General features: G+C 52.4%; 1 protein-coding gene across 1 annotated transcript in view; it reads right to left on the bottom strand.

Annotated features, from left to right (window-relative positions):
• SLC2A1 (solute carrier family 2 member 1) overlaps window positions 1-5,902 on the bottom strand; it is a 42,232-nt gene extending 36,330 nt beyond the window's left edge. The window contains exon 1 of the mRNA XM_006023225.3: window positions 5,779-5,902. Coding sequence (XP_006023287.1) covers window positions 5,779-5,902 — 124 coding nt within the window. The remainder of the gene's footprint in view (window positions 1-5,778) is intronic.
• Window positions 5,903-12,095: the final 6,193 nt, after the last annotated feature.

The raw sequence follows: 12,095 nt of genomic DNA, 5'->3' as shown, positions 1-12,095 counted from the left end.
AGCGTCACTTGCCCAGCAGACTCGCTCTTGTTCTTCCTCCTCCTCACCCAGTTCCTCCAGCCCTGGGCAGAGCCAGCTGTCTCCTCAGAGATCCCTGCAGGTCCATGCATCATTTCCCAAGCACTGCCAGGGAAACAATGCGACCATAAACATCCCAGCCTTTATGAAGAAAATGCCCCTGCCCCTCCAGCCTGTCCTTGAGGTCGGAGTGGCCCTTGGGGATCTTGCTTCCTTCCTTTGCTGCGTCGGCAGAGCTCAGAGATGCAGGCCCCAGAGGCCACTGCTCCCTGCGCACTTGCTGGAAGCTGCTCTTCTCCAAATGGACGGTTGTGCGTCAGGAATTGTAGTTTCCACAGACTCATCTCATACCGCAGTGCACTGCTCCCTTCTGTGCATGTGGGCTGCAGCCCTGAGGCTCTGGCCAAAGCTGCCTTTGGTGAAGGGAAGTCTGGGGTTTGGATAGCCCAGGGGACTTTCAGTGCCGTAACACACTTCTCTCTTCTGTGTGCGGTACTTCTCAGGTGCCTCTCGCTGTGGTGTGGTCCATAAATACACTGCAGGTGACATGACCGTCTCCCCTCTGCCATGTAACTGGAGATGCAAGACACAGAGCTGGGCTGTGCTGCACTCCCAAGCCTGCAGCCCTCAGCCTTCATGGGCCCCAAGCCCTGCTTGCACTCCCCAGCCCTCCCCTCCCTGCTGAGGGTTATGTGGGCTGCAGCCTGGGATAACCCAGGAGCGATGTCAAGCCAAATCCCATAGACATGCTGAGTCTCTTTGATGCATGAAAGAGTTGACTGAAGGACTGATTCATTCAAAGTCTTGAGAAACAGTCAATGACTGGGGCAAGGTAAGAGGCAGGAGAGTCTTCAAGCACTGAGGGTTCAAACATCGTGTTCTTAAATCGAGTATGTCACGTTCTGTTTTACTGGGTATATCCCCGTGTCTCGCACTCTCCCCACCACGGCATTTGCTCACGTCTCTTGTTCCCGTGCTGGGGCAATACCCTGAGAACAGGCTCCTGCACTCTGTGGCAATGGCCTCACTTGCTGTCTGTGGCCTTGCTGTCACCACTGCTAATACCATGGCTGGACATGACGGCACAGTACTGCTGCCTTTGTGCAACAAGGCTATTCCCATTCTTGCTGAACCAGCTGGGTGTGAGGCTGAGGTAGCACTTTCTAGTGACCAAGGTACCGCCAATCAGAAACTGTCACCAACACCAGAATAAGCATGAAGAGATCATAGTGACTTCCAGTTTTAGCAGCGCGTTCAATGATCATCATAATTAAATTAGGGGTGGAATAATTCCTGGGCTGGGTGGCATTTTTTAAAAGCAGAATATAAGCTGATAATTCATATCTGATCTGCAGAGAGGAGATTCAGAAACACAAGTAGTTTTCATCATTACCTAGAACTGCTTGTGAGCTCCCTGTGGAAATGCCTTGAAAATTAGCAGTTCTAATTATGATGTATTATTTCTAAACAGGGCCTTAACATATGCTTGGTACTTAACAGACACATAAAAAAACCCTCTTCCTTTCTTCAAAGAGTCTACAAGTCTGTACAGAGCAGCAAGGCTCTCAGTTGGTTTAAATCACCAGGTAGGACCTTCAAAGGAATGATACCCAGGGCAGATCCAGGGGCTGGTGTAGAGAGTAAGAGCTGGCATTTGCAGAGGGGTGCCTTGAGTCTAATTATTTTAAATAGGGGTTTCTGGAGTCTAAAAAGGTTCAGAACCGCTGCCGTGACCTCCCTAGTCCGATTTCATCTCCCTGCAGGAAGCCTGGATCGCTATTCAATTCATCCTGTGTAGTAGCTGGTGTTGGTGGCTGTAAGTTAGGTTAGCTGAATCCCACGCCAACCTTGACAATTCATGTGTTAAGTCCTTTTCCAGCTCTTAAGCCCTTTAGCTGCTGCTACCAGTTAAGTCGGTGATAGTGACTGATTTGACCTGGTTTTAGCCACAGCTGCTGAAATAGGGCTGAACATGTCCTGTCCTGGCTAGGCCACCCACTCCGTTACTGGTACCACTTGCTAGCGCTGAGGGTGGGCAATGGGCAGCTCTTGCACGGCGAGTCCAAAAGCAATGGTTCCTGATGCCTGCAGGAGGCAGGTGACGCAGACCAGCTGCAGGGAGAGCCGGAGTCAGGAGCGGGAGGTGGCCAGGTGGTCACAGCCCTGAATACGGCCCACCCGAGCGCTCGCTCGCTCGCTCTGTTTGAGCGGCTAGAAGCGCTACCCTCCCTGAGGGCCCTTCCCCTTCCCCTTCCCCTTCCCCTTTGGAGCGACCCTCTCACCTCCCAGCAGCCCAAGCATGCTGACTTTCCAGGCACCTTGCAGAGGCTGCCACCCTTTAAAGGCCCGTGGGGCGAGCTGAAATGGCCATGGGCTCTTTAGAGCAGGGCTGCACGATTTCCTTCAGTGAATGTTCAAGGATTTTATTCGAAGCTGATCAACAGCAGAAGCTGAAGGCCCCTCTCCCAGAGCATCTGTACCCCAGTGGTTGAGGCTCAAGTCCCCTCGGTGAGAGGAGGAATTTGAACCCGGGTCTCTTCCAGTCAGCAGACAACTAAGTCACAGGGTGGAGGGGGCACCACCTCCCCCTCCTCCATCAGTGCGTCTTGTGCAAGGCCCAGTTTGGGAGACGTGTTCTGACCATGCCCATTGCCTGCCAGACAGGGGCCCTCGGGCAAGACAGGTGGGGGAACGCCCAAATTATTAATCCTCATGGGGCTGCAGTGCGAGTGAAGGCGCCACGCTGCTTAGTGCTCGGCAGTTCTGGACATGCCCGGCAGCAGACATTTAGGCATCTAGGCAACTTTTCTGGCAAAATTAGGTACAAAGGCCTTGGGTCATGGCAGAGCTGCGCAGCCGTGGAGCACGGTGGGGAGGGGAGACACCGATGAGGTAAGCTTCTGTTTTAGGTGCCTAATGTAGCAGCGAGGTGCCTCAATCCTTTGGCGGATGTAGGTCCAGACACCAGCTGACCTAAACAGGGCACGCGGGCACTGCCCCGACATGGGGACCCCGCGTCTCCAGGGTCTGCAGCCAGGGTTATTGCTGCTCTGTAACCCATGACATCTCGTGTGAAAGGTGTGCACAGTCCAGGAAGAAAGCAGGAAAGTGTATGTCTTCGGATCCCATAGGGGAGGTCTGAGTCCTGGTCCCTGTTTCCAGCTCTGGCTAGCTATAGATCCTCCTTGTGAGCGCCTACGTGATCTAGATCACCCTTGGTCTCCTTACTGTGTAGGTAACCTGGGCACCAACCTGTTGATTTAGATCATACTCCTGAGGCACGTTACCTACATTTTAGGTACTGCCATGCCTCAGTGGAGATAGATGCCTTCCAGGTCAGTTTGGATCTGGCCTCTTAGCATCTCTTCTTCCCAGCTGGATCCTGCCTGGAACGATATACTGCCACGTGTATGACTTCACAGTCACTTCCATGCCAACAAACTGTGATGCCACAAACACAGGACTTGGATGTGTGAAAAAGAGGAAGGAGAACCCAGACAGGAGGAGGAAAATCCTTCATTCAAACAAACAAAGGGATGTTTGGGGCAAGTTCTGTACTTGATGTGATGCTTTCTTCTGCAGCCTCCAGCTTGTTTCTGCACAGAAATCGCCCCGCAGAAGGGCTCTCTGTGTAGCTGCTGCCCAGGCTGCACCGTCGTCCACTGCAGGGAGGCTGACGCCTCCCACCAACGTCTGCGAGCGACGCTGGCAGCTCTGGAGACGGGCAAAGGGCCTGGGCGCGTCATCCAGCTCCAATCACAAGTTAACTTTTCAAGCACTTCATATGAGCGCACTTCCTCAGAGGGGGAACCTTCTCTGCCACGCTTCCTTGGAGGGCTCTTTCCTGAGGGTCTGGAGCCAAGAAAATGGATCGGAGATAGGCAGTGTTGTCTAATGGTTAAAGCATGCAACCCAGCGTTAGAGGAGTAGGATTTTCTGTGGTCTCTTGTGTTGCACTCGACTCCTGTACCCAACTGTTACAGGGGAAAAACTAACTTCAGCTGGCAACAGCTGCTTTGTGCTGCTTGTTTTCCGTGTGGGATCAAGTAAGGAGAGTTTTTTCATTTCCACTCACTGCTGCACAAATCACTGCTTCCAGGCTCCCTGCCCTCTGTTTCTTAATCCCTCTCTCCTTTCCTTTTTTCTTTTAACTTGTGGGCAATCGTCCTCTGTGTGTTTGTTGATCTCCAGTGACTCTTTCATTCCCCTGTGAGAAAGAAAGGAGCCTAAATTCCTCTTCCTTGTTTTTGTATTCAAATCGCTCTTGGGCCTGACTCCCCCGCCGCTCCCCTGGAGCTGAGCTCATGAATGTGTGTGAACCACCTGAGGGCTCTGCAAAAAAGGGCCAGAGAAGAGCACGGCCCCAGCCCCTCTTTTCCATGCCTGCATCGGCATGCTCCTTTCCACCTCATCCCTCCTCTCTAGGGACCCTTCTGTCCCTATTCGCAGAGGACTTCTTCCTGTCTCCCTCCTGGGCTCCTGTCCCCAGCTCCAAATCAGTTCCTCCCCATCCCCTTGCTTTATCCGAGATGGGGAAGGGACAGGGCCCTGGCTGGAGGGAGCTGTCAATAAAGAGCAATGGAGAAGGCAAGGGCTCATCAGGAGGTTGGCCGTGGCAGTGGTCAGGGTTGGCTCCTCACAAGTCCCCCAGTTTTCTCTCCCCGGATCAGCAGCTGCCCAGCTGAATGTGCAGGAACCGTACCGCTCCCTGCACGCGCTGGATCAGGAGTTAAACTGCACCAGAGGCAGCTGCGAAAACTGCCTTCGGGACAGGCCTCACATCTCCCTCTGCAAGTGGCTTATCACCAAAACCCTCATCCGAGTCCGGGCCATATGGCGGCTGTCCGTTCGCTGCCCCAGCACCGTGTCTCAAGTGCTCCGCTGAAGTGCTGTCCAGTCAAGTGATGGGGCTGCCTCAATGGCACGTTGTTCAGCGTTAGTGCCAGCAGCCATACAACAATGCTGGCTTTGACGCCGGCCCTGCCAGCTTCCTTGCATGGACGCTGCCCTGCCAACACGGGCCGAGACAGCGCGTGGCAGTGGGGCTCCTCTCCTCCCACCCCTCTGGCTCTACCTCCCTCCTGCTGCGCTTTGGATGGGAGGAAAACGAAACCCTGGGTGAGCATAAGGACGCGTGAGTTCACCTAGGGCTTGGCAGGTTGGCAGGAGAGTGCCAAACCACACACAGTAACTGTGGCTGTGCACGGAAACAATCTGAAACTTGTCTTGGAAAAGGCGCTAGGCCATGCCAGAAGACTTTAACAAGGGCCCTGCCCGCAGCTACAGCTACAGCGCGTTAAAAGCTTTCAGGGAAGATCCTCACAGAGCAGAGCACAGACAGGCCTCCTCGCAGAAACGGGCACTGCTCTACTCGCCGAGTGTCACAGATGAAATGCTGACACGGACCGAGGGGCTCGGTGTGCTGCGTGGGACGGCTCCAGGACGGCGGCACTGAGCAGCCTGGGGGAAGCCGCGTGCCCCGTGCTAGACGGCACAAGCTGGCCGTGCGAGCGAGGGGCCCTCCCCAAGAGCAGCTCCTTCCACAAGCATCCCGCACGGGGGTCCCGCCTCTGCCCAGAGCAGATGGCACTGCCTACTGCCGGGTCAGGGGACCACTGCCTGCTTTGAATGGGCAGCACCTGTGACCCCGAAAAATCTTTACATGTCTCACTACCCATGTCCCTGTATTTAAAAGGGCCAGTGCTTTAAACAGTCATTATTGCACAGCAATTAAAGCTCTTATTCCCTGTCAGTAGGTACCTTCTGGGTGCAACATGTTCATGCTTATGCTGGAGTCCAGTTGTCTGTTGACGCTGGGCTGGGGAAAAAGGGCTTTCTCGGTACCACCTCTCACGGGGGCTTCCCACTTGGGTTTCCCCTCCATGGCTTCTAGATGGGATTAGAGCTGATTCAGCCATTCTGGGGGCAAAGAGCACCACAGCAAGGCTGTGTTCCCACTGCCCTTCCTCCTCGTGTCCTCCAAATGCCAGCCAGCGCTCTCCCGAGCGAGCGGAGAGCGGCCATCTAGGAGTCAGTCGCTGGTACAAGCCAGCGCTTGCGGGCTGGGGGCTCTCGCCGTCTCCCCTAGTCCAGGTCTCAGTTGGGTAAAAGGGAGGAAGCACAGAGAGTGGGAGCCTGTCCTTGTCCCAGATCACAGAAGCTGCGGAGTGGACTCCAGGAAGGGGAGGTCGGCTCCCCGAGGTGACAACCCTCCCCCGTGCGGGTGACCTCAGCTCATTTACCTCCTGGCAGAACTCAGCACACTCGCTGCGTTGTCACCATGGCGTAGGCGATGCGTGTTACTTCCCCCACAGTAAAAATAACACCTTTTTAGCCAGGAACATCAGGCCTCCCCTGAGCCTGGCTCATCTGAAAGGGTTGCGTCTCCTGGGCTGGCCAGAAAGATGCCGCCCGAGCTAAGCAGGCAGTTTGAGCCCTGCTGCGTTGGTCCCAACTGGAAATGGCTTTGTGGAATTCACAACTCCCCTGCTTGGAAAATCCAGCCGTTTTAAGGCTCCGGGTAGCAGCCATCACTGCTGCATAGGAAGGGAGATTAATGTCCATTGTCTAACTAGCCTGAATAATAATTAGTTAAGTATTCTTAATCTGCGGTCATGATTAACAATGGAAAGCTCTGTTGTAGAGGCTTGTTTAAGACACAGCTGTATACATCAAACATCCTGGCGCTTCATCCTGCTAACTCAGGGAAAACCAAAGTTTCCCCAGGTTGGAAAGACTCACCCTTGCCCTGTTCCAACATGAAGGCTGCAGTTCAGTGGCTCACGCAGGAGCTGAGCGCAGGCTAAACTTTGTACCAGACTTCCTTAAGACTGTGCTGACGAAGACAATGACTTTCATCTGCCCTAGGCAGGCAGTTCAAAGCTAGTCTTAACATGGGGAGTTTGCTAAAGACAACTCATTTTCCACAGCAGACTCCTTCCTGGAAATAATCCCTGGGTCAGTGCAAGGGCTGGTCCCATGGGCTCCATACAAGGGTCCCACCAGTTCTTTGCCCTTGATGATAACTCCATAGAGCTGCCTACACAGACAAGGCTCTTTGGGTCAGTCTAATATAATTTATTAGACCAACTCAAATAGCTGAAAAAATTCTTGTTTGCAAGCTTTCAGGTACAAATAACCCAAATAGGTGCTTAAGTCACATTTTATCTACGTGCTCACCAACTGAGTGGTGGCTGCTGTCTCACGTCCTGCTCTCGGGCCCCTTCTCTCCTGTTGCATCCTGGGTGCTGGAGTCACCCGTACAACCTGGATACCTGAGTCGCCTGTGTGTCATTCAGCTTTCACCCTGGGAACAGTGATAGTTTTCAATGAGTCACCATCAAACTGAGGTAATGCTGCACTGTAATGGGCTCCTTTCTCCCCATGTTTCTAGAGACCGGTGGTGGGACACGTGACTCGACAAGGACTGCGCGTGGAAGAGTGGTCTGGTAGTTGTAGCAGGGACTGGCATTGCTTCTGGGCTCTGTTCCCTGTATGCGCCTAGGCAAGTCATTGACTCCTCTGAGCCTCAGTTTACTCAGCAGCAGTATTACCACTTCCCAGCTCAAATATCAGAAATCGTGAGATTGGCTTTAAAATCAGGAGACCTTGAAGAATAATGTTTTTAAAAAATGCATTTCCCTTCTGGTTTAGAGAATCACATTTTCAGACCCGTTTCCACAGTCACGGGGGCTAGAAACTGCCTGAGAATTTCATGTAATGGCCTCCTAGGTCTCTCCAAGGCTTAAAATAAATGCAATAACATTGTGAGAGCTGGCACCTGTGTGTGTAAAATGTACCTGCTTGTCAAGGGAGTTAATATTTTATTAATGTTTGGGAACGTTCTGGCATGGAAAAGGCTGTACAATTATTAACCGTTATCATGATCTTAGTCCGGTTATTTAGGGATGGGGGGAATGCTTTGAAAGCATCCTCAGATCTTTTCCCTCAACTGAAAGGGAATTCCAAGTTAAGATAAGACTGAGTGATGCTCTTATCACGAATTACCACTTCCAAGCTCTCCTGTGTTTGGAGCCCTGCAGTGAAGATGGTGACATACAGAAGAAATTCAAAAGGCAGGTTATACAAACACCAGCCTTCCTGATCTCAGGGTACTGGGTTCTCCGTGAGGGCAAGGGGGGATGCCCGGGGTCAGGTTGTTCAGTCTGTGCTGCCGAAAGCCACCTGCTTGTGCCTGGATATTGGTCCAGCAGTTTCTTTTTGGAGACTAAACCTCGGTAGGCAAAATCAGATGGGCCTGCTGCGCTCAGGGAACGCAGCAGTGCCTCTTGCTATTAATCTAGAGACCGCTGAGCCATCGTCCCACCATTCCTCCCAATTACAACAATTTAAAAAAGGAAATTGGAAACACATCGGGTCTAACTGCACCTCAGCTGGAGCAATCACATCAGCAGCTTGAAGAAGCAAGGAGTTAAAGACACCCAGGGTGAAAAGGAGGGAAATTCCTTACTTGTTAGGAAGGAGAATGAGAGGATTGGAGACCCCATGGAAAGGCAGAGCAGTCTGCAGCTGTCCCGTGCTGCTGCCTGCTGGGGGGAAGGCCACAACCAGGCACAAGTGAGCTGGCAGGGGCAGCCCCTGAGGTACGACATGCTGGTAAAGGTCAAGCACAGGTTGTGAGGGCAGCTGCAGGAACCAGGCCCTCTCCAGGCTTCGTTTGTGGGCTGAGGCACAGATTTCGAAGCCAGGCTGCAAATGCTGGCCTGTCTCTTTGCAGATGTTTCCCCAACAGGCTGAGCCCCAGGTGGGGAGTCGCTCAGGGGCAGCCCTGCAGCTTGGGTGGGCCTGGGACAGGGAGCTTAGTCCTGAGAGGACATGGGGCTGCTATCATCATCACTGTTATTATCATCATCCTTCAAGGGAAATGCTACTTTAAAAAGACAGCTAAGAGTCCCCGTCATGCAGGAGTCCTTGGGCGGTACAAGACCAGCACAGCTGACCCTACACCACCCACTGACCCACAGTCCTAGGGGCAGGAAGAAGCCAGATCTTCAGCGGTGTGGCAAAGTGGGGTCCCTGACTAGCCACAGGGCTAGTTTCCCCACCTGCCTCTGGGCACACCACCCACCTGTCTCTCCTGCCACACCTTGATGGACTATAATGGCATGTTAATTAGGCAGGAGAGGGGCTGCCCACTGTATGCCCCCATATTGGGGGGTTCTCCACAGCTCCATTCCACCCCTACACCGCAGCCCACGCCTCGCAAATGGCACCTCAGGCAGTCGACTCAACCATCCCCTTCGCCCACTAGCTGCGGCCCCTTTCCAAGGGACCTTTGGCTTCTGTATAAACCCTGGCCTCATCTCAGGCCAGTTGGGACCTCGAGCTTCTTTGCTCATTATGGGCATCCCTTGCGGTGGGCCCCTGGCCCTTGTGACCCTTCCAGTCCCGGCCCCAGCATTGACTAGTCGAGTCCCTCGGTTGGGCTTATGCCTCCTGCCTGCACTTAGGGATCGGGGTCCCCCATTCCTGGCTCAGGTATTTCTGGAAGCGTGCCTGGCCCGACAGGGTCACTCCCCCAGCAGGCTCAGGTGCTTCCCGAAGCTTACCTGGCCTACCCTGCTCTGATGGTAAATGACTCACCTGAAGGTGAAGGCTGGGGTTAAGGAGCCCCTACTTGCCTTTCACCGGGGTGGTAACAGGCCTGGCATTTCTTGGGGGTTCCCGCACCACTGAGAGCCCCACCAGGCCACCCACTCCCAGCAGGGTGCAGTTTTAGGTCATGCCCAGGACCAGGAGCCTCCAAACCATCCCCTACAGCTCCTCCCTTATCTCTAGGATGTTGCATGCAGCCTTGCAGCCAGGTGATGTGTCTGCCTAGCCTGCCAGCAGCGAACTGCCCTGTTTATATAGGTGGCCAGAGATCTAAAATGGCCGCTGCAATCACGCACCTGCTGGCTGCTTGGCTCAGCCCTTAAAGTGGCAGCACCACCAGTGCCCTGCCACGAGCTGTCCCTTGTTTTATTTTAGCATTTCTATTATTTTCATATTTTATCATGTCCTTTACTGTAAGCCACCCTGAGCCTTTTATGGGGAGGGCGGCACACACATCTAACAAATGAAATGCTGTGCTACATTCACCAGAAGCCCCTTCAAGCCCCACTTGTTTCATCCTCGGTGTGTGCAGGGCAGGTGGTAAATGTGTAGTGGATCCTGCTGCCCAGGGCCCAAGTTCACTTGCTGTCGTGCATGGGTTTCCGGCCACAAGAACAAATGCGTGCTTCTCCCTGCCAGTTACTTTCCTTCTAGATTAAGGAAAACAAACAATAAGGAGAGACCAAAAAGAAAGTCTCCACGAGAGAGACACGGCTGCTTCCTGAGTGACAGTCTGTGCCTTGCTGAAACACAAACACTCAGTGGCAGCTGTCCCACGCTCACAACAGGAAGAGAAACCCATTCACCCTGCACAGGAAAGCGCACCTCCTTCTAGCTGCGTATCTGCGGGCACCAGAACAGCCCCACGGAAATGCGCTGTCTGGGTGACCACATACGTCGCGTGGTGCTAGTGGGGAGATGTGGTTCTCCAGAGATGCAGCTCTCAAAGACCCGGATTGCGAGCTAGAGCTGTTCTCCTTAATGCTGAGCAGCAGCTTATAGAGGCTACAGGTCCAAGCTTGTGATGCTGTCTTGAGCAGCCAGGCTGCCCTGCAGGCTGGGACCTGCGATAGTCACGGGCCGCCCCAGCAGAAGGCAGGGTAGATCTGCACCTTCTAGACTAACCAAATCAGAGATATAGCCTACGCCCTCTGCTTACAAAAGCTTATGCTGTGCACCTCTGATTTAGTTGGTAAGGTGCAAATCTATCCTGCCTTTTGCCTGGCTTCAGACTAACAGGTCTAACTACTTTCCTCACCTAATAAACATCAGGGCAGTTTTAATCTACGATGTAGATTAGATACAGCTCCTGGTTACTTGCCAATGTGTTAGCCAGGCATGATTTAGTCACCCCGTCTTCAGGTTTCCTGGTACTGGCGAGCTGGAAAACACCAGTGCCACGGAGGCCCTTCACATTCAAGCCCGCATCACACCCTGCCAGTGCTAATGTCATTGCTTGGCTTGCTTCTTGTAGAGGAGGAGGAGGCTTGCTGTGGTAAGCTAGCCAAGGGGGAAGGCACCGGGTGCAAGACGAGTCAAATCTGCAGTCTTGTGAAGAGATGAATTACTACCTGACTCACACTAGGGCTACGTGAGGGACAGGGTGATGTACTGCAAACCTTGTCTAGTAGAGAGGAGCCAAAAGCCTATAATGGGGGAGTGAGGTGATAAGACAATGTGGTATTTTTTTTGCTCTCTCAGGGACCTGGCAGGGGTTGACTCTAAACAACCGAGTGAATCAATAATGGATGGGGAGCTCTTTCACCGGCAGATAAAGGCCACTCGCTGCAGCCTCTCTCGTGCAGGTGCAAGGCAGCTTCATGCCACCCCTGCATAATTCATCATCTCTCGTCAGTCTGTATTCTGAGCATCTATAAATATATGGATAAGTCAGTGACTGCTCTCTAGGCTGTGGCTAGTGCTGAATGGCTTCCTTGAGATTTCCTTTATACTAGAAAGTTGCATCAGTTTAACTAAGATGATTTTAAGTGAATCTACTTTGAGTGGTTCAAACCCTGAATGTAGTGATACTCAAACAAGTTTAAACTGCATTTAAACTGATTTGACTTAATTTGGGAATTTACCAGTGGTGGCTAAGACTAAGCAGATTACCTCAATTTAAGCATATCCACATTTAAGTTCGTATTTGATTGATTAAACAACTTTGCTAGCAGAGACAAGTTTGAATCCAGCTCTTAATCTGTATATCACAAACCCACTTTGATGTGGAAATTGCATCAGGACAGGGGGGTTTCATATTTTTTGTATTTCCATTTTTAGGACTGGAGGAATAAAGTCCAGAGGAAGCTGGGAGGTAGTTTTCATATGAAAACTGTTTGTTTGGTATAAGCAAGGCATCCTGATCTTGGGCATCTTTCATTCTGAGATTATTTCAAACTTCAGGCTATCCTGAGATTGATATAAAGTTGTCTCCGATCCAACTTTCTGAATTCTAATGGAAC

This window comes from Alligator sinensis, unplaced genomic scaffold (assembly GCF_000455745.1).
Source record: "Alligator sinensis unplaced genomic scaffold, ASM45574v1 scaffold512_1, whole genome shotgun sequence".
In the NCBI taxonomy this organism is placed as follows: domain Eukaryota; kingdom Metazoa; phylum Chordata; order Crocodylia; family Alligatoridae; genus Alligator; species Alligator sinensis.
This window is presented reverse-complemented; position numbering and strand designations above follow the sequence as displayed.